Source organism: Myodes glareolus, chromosome 12 (assembly GCF_982192425.1).
Source record: "Myodes glareolus chromosome 12, mMyoGla1.1, whole genome shotgun sequence".
NCBI lineage: Eukaryota > Metazoa > Chordata > Mammalia > Rodentia > Cricetidae > Myodes > Myodes glareolus.
The window spans coordinates 2,205,328-2,224,468 of record NC_142037.1 but is presented as its reverse complement, the minus strand read 5'-3'; the positions used below and the strand labels follow the sequence as shown (position 1 = coordinate 2,224,468).

At 42.6% G+C, this 19,141-nt stretch overlaps 1 protein-coding gene across 1 annotated transcript; it reads right to left on the bottom strand.

Annotated features, from left to right (window-relative positions):
* Positions 1 to 17,923: 17,923 nt before the first annotated feature.
* Positions 17,924 to 18,880, bottom strand: LOC148120071 (olfactory receptor 10G2). The gene has a single exon (XM_087912344.1). The coding sequence runs from the start codon at positions 18,878 to 18,880 to the stop codon at positions 17,924 to 17,926; it is 957 nt and encodes a 318-aa protein (XP_087768470.1).
* Positions 18,881 to 19,141: the final 261 nt, after the last annotated feature.

The following is a 19,141-nucleotide window of genomic DNA, read 5'->3' as shown; positions in this document are numbered from 1 at the left end:
GCATGCATTAAAAGTTTAAATATCTTGGCTAAAATATATATTCTAAAATTTCTTGTTTTAAATAATATTTAGTTTGTTTAATGTCATCTTATACAATATGTGTAATTTAATATTAAAAGCGTACAATTAAAGTAAAGAAGATGGCAACATCACTGATACAATCAACATTTAAAACGACAGGCAATGTGGTTCAGGAGAGTACCACAGTCAAAGCACATCTCCTTTTCCATCAATATTTAAGTCTCTTAAGGGATGAATCTAAGTTGGTTTTCACTCTTCAGTTTCCATAGTCTAAGACTACACAGCTTCAAACAATCAGTAGTCACAGAATAAAATATCAGTTAGGTTAGCATTTCATTACTTTGGTTTTCATTTTTTTTTCCCTAATGGAGGCAGGACCCTCTTAACCATAGGGTGGGACATTTGCTATGACCCTTCACTGGGAAGCTGATTTTCCTTGAGCTCTTTGTGTGCTTTCTCTTCTTGCCTTTCATAGTGTTAGATTTAGCGGGGGCAGTGGCCTTTTTTGGCACTTCTGCACCAAGCTTCACCTCCTCAGCCTGTCTGCTCTGAGGCTGATTTTGCACAGGACACCTTTATAAGAACAGATACAAATTGCTTAAGACTGAGGAATGAAACTTTGAGTTCTGGCTCAGGTCTGCTTTTAGAGCCCCATTCAGATGACAGCACTTTCAGGCCATTGGCAGCCAGAGCTGAGAGAGGAAGGAGACTGGAGAGAGTTTACCCAGTGAGAGGAGACAGAAGCAGGACGATTTCGATCTCATTATTCTATCAGTGTCCTTGCATTCTAAATTAAAAGGAAGAGAATATTCTTAAGGAAAGGCACCTGAGACAAGACAACGACCTTTAAGTAGACTGTCTCATTACTGGGAAGAGGTTAAGGACCTTACCTCTTACTGTCCTTGCATAATGAAGTGGAATCTGGAATCACGTGTTGCTTAATCACCTTCTAAAGAGACAAACAATAAGTAGAAAAAGTTCCTGAATCTGGAAAAGGCTGCTTGAATATAAAATCAATATTCCTAATGTATTAACTTCGGATGGACTGAAGAAGAAGGTTAAAAACAATACTGCTTTTGATCAAATTGTTAAAAAAAAAACAACTATGTTCTAGACCGGCTTTGCTACTATTGTGAGTTGTTCCAGTGTTAGAAATGCCTTTTCCTCAGATTCACCATCTTGGAGGAGGCTGATTTCTTCCCCAGGTCAGGGCTTAAGGAAAGTATGTCGGCGTGCTTGCCCAGCTAGGGGCAGACCACGGCCAACCTAAGACTTAGGAGAGGGTTCTGGGAGGCTCTTTATACAGTGTGGCTTTCCTGCTCCGTCCTAAAGGTGGTTAGTTATTAGCTGGATCTCTTTGATTAGGAAACATCATTAAGAGATTTTAAAAAAAATCCAAAAAAAAAAAAATCCAAAAAAAATCCCTTTGCCTCTTGGGAGTTCCACCCTGAAACATTTCCCTGGTGAGAACAAATCTCCCAGGTCCTCATTTACTGTTTTGGTAGCAAACACGAATAATTTTTAAATATTTGGAAAGTGAACTCTAAAGAGCAATTTATCCATAAAGAGAAGTATAACCAGTTTGGATGAACTGCAATTTCTGTGATCCCCTTCTTTGTTTTGTTGTGTTATTTTATTTGTCACGTTTATGTAGAAGCGTATTGGCACTTTAATCAATTTTCAATAATTGAGTTAATCTTCCTCTTTTCTCCCCACTTCTCTAAATACATAGAGAAAACAAACAAGGACAAAATCCCAAACAAAACAAGCAACATCTCTGTCCCAGAAATTCAGGTTGGTTGAGTAAATTCAGCTACCTCCAGTTTAATAGTCTTGGATGACTTGGTTGATATTTATTGTTGAGGCAGAGTTTCACTCTGGGCAAAGCCTTAAGCTCATGGTGATGCTTCTGCCTCAGCCTCCTGAGTACTGGAATTGCAGACATGAGCTGACTTGCCAAGCAAAGTAGAAATTAAAATACCAATCTACAATTAAAATATATTTTAATTAAATAAGGCATATTAAACAAATGCACCACTATTCAAAGCTCAACACTCTGGGCTGTTCTATTGCGTTTTCTAGTCCTGTCTGTAGCGGGCACGCTCTGTGGCTACACGTGTCTCCCACCTTCCTTGTATAGTGTTTAGAACTTGGAACTGACTCAGTGGCAGCATTTATGCCATGGGAACAAGGTACAGGGCAACACTTTATAAATATCTGTATCGCAGTAGCATTTTACTGCTACATTTATCTTTTGAGATAGTATATGTACTTTTGCGCATGTATGAAGGTCAGAATAAATTTGTGGGGGTCAACTCTCCCCTCCTGCCATGTGAGTCTTAGGGAGAAAGCTCAGCTTGTCAGGCTTGACCATGAGTGGCTTTGAGCGACCATATTGTCCCATATTGTATTTTTAAAAATTCATTTTTATTATTTTATACTATGTGTTTGTGTCTGTGTGTGGGGCATGTGCATATGAGTGTGGGTGTTCTCAAAGCCAGAGGTACTTGAAGCCGCAGGGCGATCGGCAATGAAAAGTCCCCAGACTATCTTAATACAAAATATACAGCTTTAATAAACAGAAGTAAGACTTACACCAGCTTACACCAGAATCCAAATGATCCGTCCGGACTTAGGAGCCAGGCGAGAGAGAGGTATCGGAAGAGCACTTGCCAGGTTTATAGGCAAGCTTTAGCCTAAGGGCGACACGTCCCATAAACAGAATGTGATTGGCTGAACTCCCCTATCAGGTACTGGATGCCCTAGAGATGGAGCTGCAGGTGGTTGTGAGTTGCCTAATGTGGGTGATGAGAACTGAATTCTGGTCCTGTGGAAGAGCAGCAAGTACTCTTACTGGCTGATCCAGTCCCTGTACTTTTTAACTGGTGCATAATTTTACATATTTATTGGGCACAGTTTCAATACCATACATGCATACAATGTGTAATGGTCAGAGCAGGTTTTCATCTCTGAAACTCCAGTGTGATGTAGAAAGTCCTTCTGTATATGTTTTGCTTTTATTGGTTAATGAATAAAGAAACCGCTTTGGACCTATAGCAGGACAGAACAGAGGTAGGCAGGGAAAACTAAACTGAATGCTGGGAAAAAGAAGGCATCAGGAGATGCCATGTAGTCACTGCTGGGAACAGACAAGCAGGAACCTTGCTGGTAAGTCACAGCCTCATGATGATACACAGATTAATAGAAATGGGTTAAACTATGATGTAAGAGTGAGCTAGAAATAGGCATAAGCCAAGCAGTGTTGTAATTAATACAGTGGTTATTTCAGGGCTGAGCAGCTGGGAACAAACAAGCAGACTCCTACAACAAATTGATGCTCCAACATGTGTTAGCTAAATCCACATAAAACCTGAGAGGGCTTGGAAAGAAATTCTAGACACTAAAAAACAAAGTTTAGCTGCATTTTTTCCCCCAGAAGGGCTCTGCTTGTTGGCAGCATGCTGCAGCTCCTTTAAGAGAGGTCTTCCTGATTCTGTGGTAGTAGCAAAAGAAAAAAAATGCATGGTTCAAAATGGCAGCACAAAGTGCTCTGGCTCTTTCAGGAGGCCGAGCACTTGAATGGCATTTGTGAACCTGGGTGCTTGTGTATTCACTCAGGGTCAGGAAGAAAGTAGCTGAGACCATGCCCATGGCTCAGCATTCCCCGCCTGGGCAGGCAGAGGAATCATGTCTACTAGGCATGCATAGGCAGGAGAACATGGCAGATTCCCCCACAATACACAGATGTAGTTCCAGGCTGCAAAGTTCACTGCATGGCAGATTCAGCTTTTACTGCGTGGTGCTCCCCAGAGTTGAGGTGGTGAGGATGGCTCCCGCTGGGCAGTCTCAGAGGCAGTAAACATGTTTCCTTCATGTTGGATTGGGGAGAGCCAACAGGCAGGGCCTTGTTGCTGGCTTAGCAAAAACAAACAAACAAACAAACAAACAAAAAACAAAAAAGAAAAGAAAAGTAAAGAAAAGCAATAGACAAAAGCATTTCTGGTTAAAAAATAATTACAGATACACAATAAAGACAGATTCTGATAAAAAAAACCTCTAAATGAGTCACACTGTTGGATAAATGTTTGTAGGCTTGGGAGAAAGAAAGAAAAAAGAGTGTAGAGAGTTATGAAAGGAAGTAAATGGTTTTTAAGAAATAAAATAAAGTTTTTAAAGAGACAAAGTAAACTTGTAGAAAAAGTAATAGAATTAAAGAAAAATAAGCCATGTAAAGATGGAATATACACAGAGAGCCTGGATTATGTATGTTATTGCATTTTCTTGGAATTTTTTCACTGTAGAGAGACATTTGATTCTGGGAACTGCTAAGCTAAACATATGTTCTAAAGGTTTACTGACTTCAAAATTTGAGTCTAAGGATATATTGCTTTGGAAAAGAGATTCTTCTTTTGTTTCCACAGAGGATGAGAACCTGTGGAATCCTTCCAGACTAATGTGGTTTGATGGACCAAGACTTCTTGAAAGGTCACTATGAACACCCCCCAAAATACTTTGCCCAACAAAAAGCAGGAAGAAGTTTGGAGAGAACTATGCTCATATTTCCAAATATTGTTTGTGGGAGAATTGTCTATATGCTGTCAATTATGTTTTAAATAAACACTGATTGGCCAGTAGCCAGGCAGGAAGTATAGGCGAAACAATCAGACAGGAATTAGAGGTGGGTCAATGAGAATGAGAACTCTGAGAAGGAGGAAGCCCATTCTTTCCCAGTCCTGTCCAGACACTGAAGAAGCAGGATGTGACCTACCCTGCCAAAATAGGTACTGAGCCATGCGGCTAACATAGATAAGAATAATGGGTTAATATAAGTTACAAGAGCTAATAAGAAGCCTGAGCTAATGGGCCAATCAGTTTATAACTTATGGAGACCTCTGTGTGATTTTCTTTGAGATTAAATGGTTGTGGGAATTGGGCAGGACAGAAATCCCAAAAAGTAGGCCCTCATGTTATAAATGGCACCCACGTGGACAACTGTATCTACATAAAGCCTGACAGAGCTTGGGAAGTAATTCTAGACAGAAAAGAATAGAGTAAAGCATGGATTCTTGGTAGCAACAATTTCTCAGATCTGCTCTGTTTGCTAGAGGCAAGCAAGCACTTTCATTTAAGAGAGGCTTCCTGACTCAGCTTTAGCTGTAAAACCTTGTAGCTCTTTAAGAGGTCCTGCCACAAAACACTTAAATGGTGTTGATGGAAAGCTGACTGCATGCTTTTTGGTTTTCAGCTGTAGCAGGAAAAAAGCCGCATTGTTTTAAAATGCCTGCTTTCTGGGTGGTCCTGCCAGGGCAAACTCTGACTTTTTAAGACAGGCAGTCCAAATACAGAGCATTTTTGAGTGTTGTTTGTGGATACACTGTTGCAGTTTGTTTGCTGGCAAGGTCCTTGAAATGCCACAGTGTTGTGACAATAAACATGGCTCCAGCCGGTACCTCCACCATGAGCCTAGAATTTCAGAATGCTAAGGAATAGACTGGATCCAGCCGTCAAAGCCATGCCTTTAATCCTCTCCATATTGCTTAGCAAATTAAAGACTTGTGGTAAAAAAAAAAAGAGATATACAGTAAAAAAAAGATTCAAAGTCGAAGAAAACCTCTAAATGTTTTACAGTGTGTTAAAAATATATGCAGGCTAAAGGTTAAAGTCCTTAAATAAAAAGAAAAAAGAAAGCGAGTAGTTAGGTATGGTGGCACACACCTTTAATCCCAACACTTGGTAGACAGAGGCAGGCAGACCTCTGTGAGTTCAAGGCATGGTGACACATGCCTCTAATCCCAATGCCTGGGAGGCAGAGGCAGAGGCAGAGGCAGAGGCAGAGGCAGAGGCAGAGGCAGAGGCAGAGGCAGAGGCAGAGGCAGAGGCAGAGGCAGAGGCAGAGGCAGAGGCAGAGGCAGAGGCAGAGGCAGAGGCAGAGGCAGAGGCAGAGGCAGAGGCAGAGGCAGACAGATCTCTGAGTTCAAGATGTGGTGGCACACATCTTTAATCCCAGCACTTGTAAGGCAGAGGGAGGTGGATTTCTGTGTGTTCAAGGACAGCCTGGTCTACAGAGGGAGTTCTAGAACAGCCAACGATATACAGAGAACCTGTCTCAAGAAGTAAAAGTAAAAATAAAAGAAATAGAGGTCAAAATAAAGCCATATAAAGATGAAAAATACACAGAGTCTGGATACTGTATGTTATTATGCTCTCTTTGAATTGTTTAAATGCCAAGGAAGGAACAACAGCTGCTAAAAGATATTTGTTTATGAATACTGCTAAATTAATTCAAGATAGGTATTTTGAAAATACTTTGACTTCAAAATTGAAGTCAAAAGGTATGTTACTTTGGAGAAGAGGTTTTGCTTTTGTTTCCACAGGAAATGAGAAGCTATGGATTTATTCTGAGTTAAGAAAAATTAGGTTTGATCAAGGAAAACCACCTGAGAAATCTCTGGTAAGAACAGATGGCCCGGATGTCTGAGTTCTACATCCAGAACAGATTCAAGACTGCTGCCTGAGATGATCAAGACTCACAGGATACTCCAGTCAGGACTTGATCATAATTCAAAATTTTCTTTAGGTCCCCATAAGATTATCAGTGCCCCCAACCAGCAGGAAGTAGCCTGAAATACAATGCCCACATTTCCAAAAAATGGACTATGGAAATTTTCCACTGTTTTTTAAAAAAGAGGGGGAAGTGGTGTGGGAGAATTGTCTATATTCTGTCAATTATGTTTTAAATAAACACTGATTGGCCAGTAGCCAGGCAGGAAGTATAGGCGGGACAATCAGACAGGAAGTAGAGGTGGGTCAATGAGAATGAGATCTCTGGGAAAGAGGAAGCCCATTCCTCCCCAGTCCTATCCAGACACTGAAGAAGCAGGATGTGACCTACCCCACCGAAAAAGGTACTGAGCCATGTGGCTAACATAGATAAGAATAATGGGTTAATATAAGTTACAAGAGCTAATAAGAAGCCTGAGCTAATGGACCAATCAGTTTATAACTTATGGAGACCTCTGTGTGATTTTCTTTGTGACTAAATGCCTGTGGGACCTGGTGGGAGGACAGAAACCCCAACAAGCAGGCCCTCATGTTATAACTGTTTATAAATGTTTGTTTACATTTAAAGGGGGATATGCTATAGAGATTTACATTGGCATGGATCTTGATCTATTGATATAAATTCAAGATCAATTTTGTTATATATATATATATTTCTGCTCTTGATTAAGGTATTATATTTGTGCAGCTCATTAAAAAATGTAATGTATAATTAAGAAATATAGGTTAATAGATAATCATCTACAATAGTCAAACTTGTAGTCCTATCAGTTAGGTTTTCTAGATGTATAGAGACATGTTTCAGTTATATAGGTATTCTTCAAATCTTTCAGAGACCTTCAGAATATGGCATTCAACATGTTTTAATAACTTAGGACCATGAGACACATCTGCTTCTGGCAGCAACAATTACTTCAAGAGGAAGATAGGCATTGAAGAGGCTCTTTATGGAGTTTGCTAGTCATTTGGGCAAGAAACTGCTCTTGCCTAGACTACTTGATGTTATGCTGTGTGAGCTGGATATGTGGAACCCACAGAAAAGTGACTGCTGAACTTGCCAAAAGGTGAGATGGTCCTTTGGGGTTCCTGCTTCATGAAAGAGTCTGCCAGACATTCTGCAGTACACAAAAGAAAGTGACTGACAAACTGCCAATATAAGTGAGAATGTCTTTGAAATTTCCTGCTTCATGGGAAAGTCTGCTGAATACTATGGGCCTGTAGGCTGAAGATGGATGCCTACAACATTACAGAAGAACTTTGGGTGACTGTCCAGGCAGCAAGATGTCTCTGTCAATTCTAGAGTTTTAGAAGTTAAATGCACTTCCTGTTTAATTAGGTAATATTTTATCTTTCTGGAGTCTTTGATGGAGTTGAAGAATAAATAGTTATAGTTACAGTTTTCTTTAGGTATGATAAAAGGTAAAGTAGATATAAATGTTATAACTATAATTCTTGCTTGACACCTATTTTGTTATATGTAATTTTACTTTGTTAAAGTTAAAGCCTTCCTTTTCATTTAAGCAGAAAAGGTGAGATGATATAGGAAGTCCTTCAGTATATGTGTTACTTTTATTGGTTAATTAATAAAGAAACTGCTTTGGACCTATAGCAGGGCATAACAGAGGTAGGTGGAAAAAACTAAACTGAATGCTGGGAGAAAGACAGTGGAGTCAGGAGATGCCAGGTAGCTGTTGCTGGGACAGATGAGCAGAAACCTCGCTGGTAAGCCACAGTCATGTGGTAATACACAGATTAATAGGACTGGGTTAAATTAAGATGTAAGAGTGGGCTAGAAATATACATAGGCTAATAGACCAAGTAGTGTTGTAATTGATACAGTTTCTGTGTGGTTATTTTAGGGCTGAGAGCTGGGAACAAACAAGCAGCCTCCTACAACATCAGTGTTATTTTGTGTTGGGAACTTCTGAACCCTTTCTGCTAGTTCTTTATAAAAACAAAGCAGTTCCTTCCTGAAAAGAACACTGATAGTACAGGCATTAAGAACAACCATCAATAAATGGGACCTTATGAAACTTGAAAACTTCTGTAAGGCAAAAGATACCATCAATAGGACAAAATGGGAAAAGATTTGCACCAACTCCACATCTGACAGAAGGCTAATATCCAAAATATATAAAAAACTCTAGAAACAAAGCAATAACAAACCAAATAATCCAATTAAAGAATGGAGTACAGATCTAAAGAGAATTCTCAACAGAGGAATCTCAACTGGCCAAGAAATACTTAAAGAAATGTTTATCCTCCAGGGAAATGCAAATCAAAATTACTTTGAGATTTCATCTTACACTAGTCAGAATGGGTAATATCAAAACCACAAGGGACAGCTCATACTGGTGAGGATGTGGAGCAAGGGGACTATTCCTTTGTTGCTGGCGGGAATGCAAATATGTAGAGTCCCTGTGGAAATCAATATGGTGGTTCTTCAGAAAACTGGGAACTGATCTACCTCAAGACCCAGCCATGCCACTTCTTGGGCATATACCCAAAGGATACTTCATCCTACCACAAGGAACTTGTTCAATCATGTTCATTGCAGCTTTATTTACACTAGTCAGAAGCTAAGGACTTAGATGTCCTTAGATGAAGAGTTGATAAAGGAAATGTTGTACATTTACACAATGAACATTACTGAGCTGTTAAAAACAAAGACATCGTAAAATTTGCAGCAAATGGATGAAACTAGAAAAAATAATTAAACTCACAGGGGTAACCCAGACCCAGAAAGACAAACATGGTATATACTCACTTATAAATAGATATTAACTATTAAGTAAAGGAAAATCATGCTACAATCCACAGACCCAGACAGGCTAAGTAAGAAGGGAGGGGTAAACAAGGAGGGATGCATGAATTTTCCCAGAAATGGAAATAGAATAGATTTTTCAGATGCACTGGGGCCCGGTGGGAATGGGAACAAGAGGGATCAGGTTGCAGTGGGAGGGAGAGGGTACTGGAAGAGACAACTGGAATTGGGTGATATAGAAGCCTAGCACAGTGGACACTCCCTGGAATCTACAAGAGATCCTAGTGAAGTCACCTAGTAATGGGGATACCAAGCCTGAACTGTCCATCTTCTATAACTAGGCAAGGCTCCTAGCAGTGGGTCTGGAACACCAACCCAGCCACAAAACTTTCAACCTACAATCTGTCCTGCCTGCAGGATGTGCTGGGGTAATGACCATGCAGAACTTGTGGTCCACACACGAGAGAGAGTCCACACCTGACACAGCCTACGTGGCCAGGAACCAGAATCTGGATAGCCCAGAGACCTAGGATCAAACCAAACACAACCATACTCTGCCATAGTTATAGATCAAAGTCTAACCTAACTGTTATTAGAGAGGGTTCATCCAGCAAAGACCCACAGCCCAGTAGTAGATACAGCTGGGAGAATCCTGTAGAAGAGGTAGAGGAAGGATTGTAGGAGCCAGATGAGGTTGCCATGGCGTTTCACAAAGTTCTGACACTACTGCTAGAGCTCCTCAACTTGCATAAGCAGAACCATCTTCTCATGGCCTTATTTGGAGGTTTTCCTCTCTCTATTTCACGACTTTCATTTTATTCTTTTTCTGAATTAAAGTTCAAACCATCATGATGTCTTTCTCTTGTAGAATAATCTTTTTGTATACTGTGAAGATGCATCACTTTGATTGGTTTAACAAAAAGCTGAATGACCAATAGCTAGGAAGGATTTTCAGGTATAGAGGACCTTGGGAGGAAGAAGGACAAAGATGAAGAGACATGGAGGAAACAGGATGGACAGTATGTAGATGAGGTAAACAAGCCTTGCAGCAGCACATAGATGAATAGAAATGGATTAATTTAAGTTGTAAGAGCTAGCTAAAAGTAAGCCCAAGCTATCTGTTGAGCTTTCATAATAATAAGTCCCTGTGTTGTGATTTGGGAGCTGGCTGGTCAGACAGAGAAAGACTGGTTACATTCTCTTTTCTCTCATCCAAGATTTATTCTCTGTGATGGCTGTTCTTGGGTGTCAACTTGACTACACCTGGAATCAATTAAAACACAAATGTCTGGGAACACCTGTGAGGAATATCTTCTTAATTAAGTCATTTGAAGTCAGAAAACCCTCTACTAAACTGGATTTTTGATGTGGGAATATAAAGGTTTAATTCAGTTATTTAGAGGTCGGAAGATCCATCTTTAATCTGGGCCAATCCTTCTTATGGTAACCTATATAAACAACATGGAAGAAGGAAGCATTCTCTTTTGGACAGCTTGCTCTTATTCTTGCTAGAAAGTCTATTCCTTTACTGGTAGTAGAGCCTACTTCTTCAGAGTTCAGTCTTGGAGCTTCCGTTGGTTGATAGCCATTTTTGGACTAGCCTGTAAGTCGTTCTATAGATCCCATATCTATATACTATATATATATAGCTGGTATTATATTCATATATATTCTATAAGTTCTGTTCTTAAATACATTCTCATTTTAATGTGACTGATACTTCTTTTGGGGAAATAAAGCTCTACTACATAAAATACATTCTATATCTTGACCCCTACTCTTTCTTTTCTCACTGTGCCTTTCATGCCAAAATTCTTCAAGGATTCCTTAATATTTGCTATCTTGAGTTTGCCTGTAATTTATGCATGAGGATTCTTCCTATTTCTCCACCTTTGCTAAACCTCTGTTCTTAGATCTCCAGTGTTTATGCACATGGGTATTTATCTGGGGAAACTAAAATTGTCTAGTCACAACTCATTTTAAGTTCATACCATGGTGGGGAGAATCTAGGTGCATGGGCCTGCAGTGCAGGGGGAGTGGTGACTGTGGTTTGTAGCAGGGCTCGAGGCAGAGGTTGGAAGACGTCAAGTGGGTAGCACTCACGCTGCTCCTTCAAAGTCAGGGCATATGGCTATGCATGTGGAACTTCGGAGAAGGAACACTCTTAAGTAAAATCATGGAGACCTGAAAAAGCCTAGTGCAAGTAAGGAAAGAAGCAATCTAGAATGTCTTGAGCACAGGTTATGAGTGGAATTAAAGCAAGATGTAGTTGGGGCCTTAAATGATGGAAAAATCTGTTATTTTGTAAAGGCTCGGAAATAACTACATGGTTTAAGTAGGAAGTGTCACAGTTAGGTTGAAATTAGAGAGAACATACAGGCTGAGAGACAAGTCACAGTTGATGACATTTCTATCTCATCAGGCCCCTTTTTGTCCTTTACAAATGTTTCTGGAAGTCCCCCTCCCTTTGGTGTTCTTCCTAGGATCAGCACCTGCTAACTCTTTGTGGCAGGCAGGAGTGGAGGGGCTTGGAGAAGGAGCAGGCCAGATGAGTCTGGGTCTCTGTGGGATACCTTGTTCAGTGCCAATGAGGGAAGAAATGCCTTAGCAATTGGTAGGCAGAGACATTGATACAAAGACAGTTCTGAACTCAAAGCCACCAGGCTGGGTACTCTGGGTACTCCAGTTCAGGGGGACTATCTGTGCTTAAGGACCACTTGATTCAGCACAGGCTTGTAGGAACAGTGGCAAGTCTTTGTTTCACAATGACTAATCTTGTTCTGAGCAACATTTGGGCATAAAGCCCATCTAAGGCATAGGAACAGGATGCCCTAAAGTTCTTTTGATGCTCACCTTTCCTACAATGTCATCTGTCAAGTTAGATAACTGAGAAGGAATGGATGCTCTTCACTCATTATTTTGATGCTGACTTTTAATTTGACTTTGTTCTTCTTTAAAGCATATTCTTAATAGTTCTTTGAGAATTTCATGTACTTTTTTTGGGGGAAGGTTGGTTTTTTAAGCTAGGGTTTCTCTGTGTAGCATTGGCTGTCTTGGAACTTGCTCTGTAGACCAGGCTGGCCTTGAGCTCAGAGATCTGCCTGCCTCTGCCTCCAGAGTGTTGGGATTAAAGGCGTGTGTCACCACTGCCCAGCTCAAGTGTGTTTTCATCATATTCACCCCAACTCTTTCCAGATCCACTCCCACTTCCGTTACCACATTTTTTTTGATTTTTTAAATTCTTTTTTAAAAAACATAATTCTTTACTGATTTTATTTTTGGGAATTTCTCGTCTTGTATCTCAATCCCACTCATCTCCCAATTCCTCCATGTCCTCTCCTTACCCGTGCAGCATCCCCACCAAAAGTCAATTAAAAACAAACAAAACAAACAAACAAAACTCACCTCGTTCCTCTATTTCTCCATCATCTCCTCATTCAGTGGCATTGTGTTGTGGCATGTCATGAGGTGTATATGTGCTTTTGTCTAATCAACTCCACCCACAAAATATTCATGCAAACGGATCATTGGTCTGGTTCAAAGCCCCTGGCATACCATCCTCATTGGACCCTACTGAAACTCCCCCTCAGATATCCTGCTGTTGCCCTGAGTCATGGGAATTCAGCAGGACCAGCCCCTTCATGTACTCCAGCAGGTCATAGATTGGGTAGATGTTAGGGTGGGCCAACCCAAGGCCCAGGATGTGGGTCCCGGTGGTAGGTGTGCTGATTGGTCTGGACCACTGGGACTGCCTCTCTCAGGTGAGGGGTTGTCTCTCCTATGCCCATGCTACCAAGGCTCTCTCACACCCATGATGAGGGATGGGGCTATCTCTCCCGAGTGCAGGGAGGTGCAACAGTCCCATTGGGGATATGGCCAGCTTTTCTCCTATAGTGTCCAGTGAGGGGCCGGGCCAGCTATTCTAGGGCTAGTGAGGGGTGGAGATGTCTCAGCATGGTCCTCGGATTTCAACATACATGATTTCTCTGTTCCATCTTCCCATGGCAACAAAGGCCATGCACATTAAAATCATCCTCAGCTATAGCAGGAGCATGGACCCAGACACCTGGACATCAACATGGGGTCAGTATGGCCCCAGTGACAGCAAAGCCCTTGGACACCAATATGTTCTCAGGTGGCTATTCAGACCACAGGCATCTGCACAGCTCTTGGTGATAACAGGAGCCCAGGGCATCAACACAAACCCTGGCTGTGGTCGGACCTACATGATTCTCAGTAGCAACCTGGGCCTGGATGTCACTGTGGCCCTAGGTGGCAGCACAGGCCACTCATACCGTCATGACACCCTGGGCAGTGTATCCTTCAGACACAAACATGGTTCCAGGCGGCAGCTCAGACCCCTGGCATTGGCAAGACCTTTGATGGTGTCAGGAGCTATGGACATCAACACTGACCCTAGCTGTGGTAGGGCTACAGACCTAGACATAGCCTTCGTCAGCAGTCTGGGCTTGGATGTAACCATGGCACCAGGTGGCATGGTTCTAGTGGCAGCATGGCTCTCAGATACCAACATGGCTCCGGGTGGCAGCCCAGATCCCTAGCATCGGCATGGCCTTCCATGGTGTCAGGAGAAACAAACATCAACACAGACCCTGGCTGCAGTAGGACCATGGCAGCAGCCCAGGCCCAGACATCACCTTGGGCATCAGCCTTTCCTCTCCGCCCTCACTTTTTCAGCTCAACCCTCTTGCCACAGCACAGGCGCCATTCTGTTTCTCTTCTCTATTTCTCCACTATATACTTGTTCATCATAATGGGGTGGGTGGGCCTGTGGATGTTTTCAGGCAGCCCACACCATTGAATTTTTTGAATTTAATAAGGAAAGAAAGTAAATGATTACTTAGGGATGCATGTGAGAGTGTATATGAGTCAATGACACATGAGGCCCATGTGTTAGTGGACAACATAATATTCATTATAGCTGGGTACCAGTGTCTACTTTATGCAGTAAGCAGAAAACTGTAATTTCAGTTGGGTCACAGGATTAAAGCTGCTATAGATTTTTCTTTGTGTTTGTTATTTTCATCTTTATTCAAGTTGCACAAATTTATTTCAATGTTCCCCTTACTGGTAGAAAAATTTAAGTTTCCTGTTTTCTACTAATTTTGCAAAACAGTAAAAACACACAAACAATTTCTTTTAGCTAGATCACAAAGTAGTCTAAATTTGAGTTTTCCTGGCAGCTAAGGATGCTGAAAACTGAAAAAGAAATTTATCTGGAATTAGTTTACTGGTTGAATTGCTTTCATCTCTCTCTCTCTCTCTCTCTTTCTTTCTCTTTTTTTGTGACAGGATTTCTCTGTGTAACAGCCTTGGCTGTCCTGGAACTAGCTCTTGTAGACCATGCTGGCCTCAAACTCAAAAAGTTCTGCCCACCTCTGCCTCCTGAGTGCTGGGATTAAAGGTGTGCGCCACCACCGCCTAGCTTCTCTCTTTTATGTCAGTGTTCCAGAAGGACAGTGGCCAGGTAGTGGTGGCACCTACCTTTAATCCCAGTGCCCAGGAGGCAGAGACAGAAGGATCTCTGAGTTTGAGGCCAGTCTGGCCTACAGAGTGAGTCCTAGAGCAGCCAGGGATATACAGAGAAGCCCTGTCTCAAACACCTTCCCCGCAAATCACACATGAAATTCTTATAAAAATATTTGTAAAGAAAAATAAAGTTAAAGTAAAGATAAACACTCAGAATCAAAATTGCTTTTCAGCAGCCTTGTTTCACAGCTGACATATGAAGCCAAAGTTGTCATTGTAAGTTGAGGCGTTTCCCTTTGTTGGATTTGTGCTCAGGGTACTGGGGTGTCTCCAAGTCTTCCAAATGTTAGCATATGAAAACAGAGCCAACTGAAACACAGCCGCCAGTTGAGTGTCAGTCACTGTGCAGAAAAGGAGCCCTTGTGATTACTGTGTTCTCTAACATACACCAGTCACTATAGACACGGTGGAAACAAGTAGAAGGGAAGCAGGGTCAGCGGTCAGTATCGGCTTTGTGGACAGTGTCGGAGGGGGCAAGGCCAGCGGTCAGTTTCGGCTTTGTGTACAGTGTCGGAGGGGGCAGGGTCAGCGGTCAGTATCGGCTTTGTGGACAGTGTCGGAGGGAGCAAGGCTAGCGGTCAGTTTCGGCTTTGTGGACAGTGTCGGAGGGAGCAAGGCTAGCGGTCAGTTTCCGGCTTTGTGTACAGTGTCGGAGGGGGCAGGGTCAGCGGTCAGTATCGGCTTTGTGGACAGTGTCGGAGGGGGCAGGGTCAGCGGTCAGTATCGGCTTTGTGGACAGTGTTGGAGGAAGCATGAGCAGAAGATGTACAAGTGGTGTGAGGTGGGGGAGGGTTGGTAAAGGTGGAGTGAAGAGTGGGTTAAAGATGTGTAGCAAGGAATGTGCAACAGTTCCTTCTTTCAGGATGCTGAGCCACAAAGACCTTATAGGTCTGCGTAGCCTACGTTCTCTGGGAGAGGAAAAGCAAAAGGAGAGAACAGGGGAAAAAGGGTGATAGAGGACAGGGACAGAGCAGGAGCGTTGGCCTGGGCGGGAACAGACGGGGAAGAGAGGGCTGGGCAGAGAAACAGGATGTGAAAGTTGACCGCCTGGCTGCTGGATTCGTCCCATCTCAGGTCTCCTAGCTTGCCGGCTTCAATGCTCCCCTTTACTGAATTTCGTTTATTTATGGACTCCTTAGGAATTTCATATCAATCCTGCCTATCTCACAGCCCCCACACCCCACGTATGCCCCTCACTCCTGCAGCAAAACCTCTAAAGGAAAGCCAAAGGGAATAAAAATAAGATAAAAATAAACCAAAATAATTTAAAAAAGGATCATCTCCATCACCTCCCATTCATCCTAGCGACACTGTGAGCTGCCGTGTATCACGCACCATGTCTGCCTGAGTGCCTGCACGCTTTCTGCCACGATGACAATGGCCTAAACATCTGAACTGTAAATCAGCTCCCAATTAAGTGTTTTACTTTATAAGAATTGTTGTGGTCATGGTGTCTCTTCACAGCATTAGAAATTCTAAGACACTGGACATGATGGCAACAGGCTTTCTTTGGGCCACCATTCAGCTCCCAAATCACGACATGGTGACTTATTATTAGTTATGAATGCTTGACTTTAGCTAGGCCCATTTCTTGCTAGCTCTTATAACTTAAATTAAACTGTTTCTCTTCATCTATGTTTTGCCTCATTTTTTTTTTTAACCTTTCTTTCCATTGGCATGTCCTGCTTTCCTACTTGCTCCGTGTCTGTCTGTCTGGACGCTGACTGGCTGGCCCCAGGCAGCTCCCTCTCTTTCCTTCTCTTTCTTTCTCTTTCTCTCCTCTCCTTCTCCAGCCTAGACTCCTACTCATTCTCTCTGCCTGCCAGCCCAGCCTACCCTCCGTTGAGTAGCTATTTCAGTTTTTTCATGAGACCAAAGCAGGCAAAGTGAACCAGCAACATATCTTTACATAATGCAACAGATGAAACATAAGCAAATGTAGTCTATCTTGCCTAGTTAAAGTAATATTCCTCGACACATGGTGGCTTATGCTTGCAATTCTAGCAATGTGGACGCTAAGGCTGGTGGATTGCTTTTTGTGGCTTCAAACTTACTATGTTTCCTAGGCTGGCCTTGAACTCCTGATCCTCCTGCTTAGTCTCTTGAGTACTGTGATCATAGACCTGCATTATCATGTCTGAAAATTAAGTTTGATTATAATATAAATGAGGAGTAAAGGGAGAAGTGACAAGTTAGGACCCGAGTTTGGTATGTAAGCATACGGGGAGGGTGAGTAACAAGAAGGGGCCATTAATGATTATTTTACTTAGATTTCTTTTGCTGTGAAAAAAGACTAACCAAAAGCAACTCCGAGGAGGAAAGAATCTGTTTGGCTTACAGCTAAAGGAAGCTAAGGCAGGAACTCAAGACCTGAAGCAGAGGCCATGGAGGAGTGCTGCTCGCTGGCTAGCGCAATGACCTTCCTTATGCCACTCATGACCCCTTCCTCATGGATGGCACTGTCCAGTGGGCAGGTGCTCATCTACCAATCAGCAACCAAGAGAACGCCACACAGACATGTCCACAGGCCAATCTTCAAGAGAGGGTCCCTTCTCTCAGCTGTGTCAAGTTGACAGCCAAAATTAACTACCAGAATGATTCAGGATCTTCAAGTTCAACTCCTTGGGAATATTTATACCATGGAAAAGCAAAACCCACGGAATTTGAAGAGGCCTTATGAAAGGCAAAGACAGTGAAAGCAGGAGTTTGGTTAATATTGTTTTATTTTCCTTTCAAGGCTTCTGGTATAATGATGTACTTGCCTTAGCGAGATGTAGATACATTAGTGCCTGCCCCGGCCTTTAACAAAGCATTTTCTCTTTTCAAAGGTTGTTGGAGATGGTAGAAGTAAGGTATCCATTTAGTTATAAAACATCTAGAATTAAAAGATTATGAAAGGAAGTTTCTTTCAATTTTAATTAAACTCAGTTAGGTTTAAACCATTATCATTGTTGGGCATTTGTCCCATGAGGAGCAGTTGTTAAGGAAATGACAGTGCTGATGGTGCGTGTGGTGCCCGAGCCCTGGCTACTTCTCTTCAGCTACATTCCTTCTTCCTGCTCTGAGCCTCTTCAGAGCAGACTTCACGTCCTGGTTTCTCAGGGTGTAGATAAGGGGATTCAGTAATGGAGTGATAACAGTGTAGAACACAGCAACGGCTCCGTCCAAGGGGCTCTTGGAGCCTGCCCGAAGGTAGATGAAGATGCAGGGGACATAGTAGACTGTGACCACAGTGAGATGGGAGCCACACGTGGAGAAGGCACGGCGCCTCCCATCAGCAGTGCGTATCTTCAGGATGGCGAGAACTATGTTAGCGTAGGACAGCAGAATCAGCATGAAGCAACTGGCGGCCACTACCCCAATGTCCACAAAGGTCACAAGTTCATTGACTGTTGTGTCAGCACAGGCCAGTCTCAACACTGCAGGAATGTCACAGATGAAATAATCTATCTGGTTGGGCCCACAGTAGGGCAACCGGAAGGTCAGGCTGGCTTGAATAGACCCATGGATGGAGCCAGCTACCCAAGCTCCAGCCACTAAGATGGTGCATAACTTTCCATTCATGAGCACAGGGTAGCGAAGAGGTTGGCATATTGCCAGGTACCTGTCATAGGCCATCAAAGTGTAGAGGAAGCATTGAGTACTGCCTAGGAAGTGGAAAAAATACAGTTGAGCTACACAGCCACCAAATGGGATAGCCTTGCTGGCAGGAGTGAAATTTAAAATAAGCCGAGGAACGATGACCGAGGAGAGCCACATATCCAGGAATGAGAGCACACCTAGCAGGATGTACATAGGACGGGCGTGCAGCTTGGGGTCAGCCCACACAGTGAGCAGAATGAGCAGGTTTCCCAGCTGTGTCAGGATGTAAATGAGGAAGAAGACCAGGAAGAGGAAGGTTCTTAGGTTTGGGGGGTGAGCCAAGCCGAGGAGAATGAAATCTGTCACCGCATTGTCTAGCGACGTGTTTCTGTTTCTTCTCATGTCTTAGCCTGCTAAGATGAATCATGAAGTTAGACAACAGACTACAGTAGGTGGTGGAGGTAAGACAATATTTTGTTTGATGATTATTGGCTAACATTTAGGAGAGAAATGCACCTGTGTAAAATTGTTTTGAAAGGAAAGAAATCCTCCAGAGTCTGGCTCTTTTGGTAGATGTATGGAACCTCCTGCTCCGTGAAAGGCACCAAGAACCTTTGTGTCTGTGGCTAAGAACCACAATCCTCACCACAGAGTGCAAAATAA

Excerpts from the sequence above, each read along its gene's own strand:
- LOC148120071 (XM_087912344.1), bottom strand. The coding sequence starts at position 18,880 with ATGAGAAGAAACAGAAACACGTCGCTAGACAATGCGGTGACAGATTTC.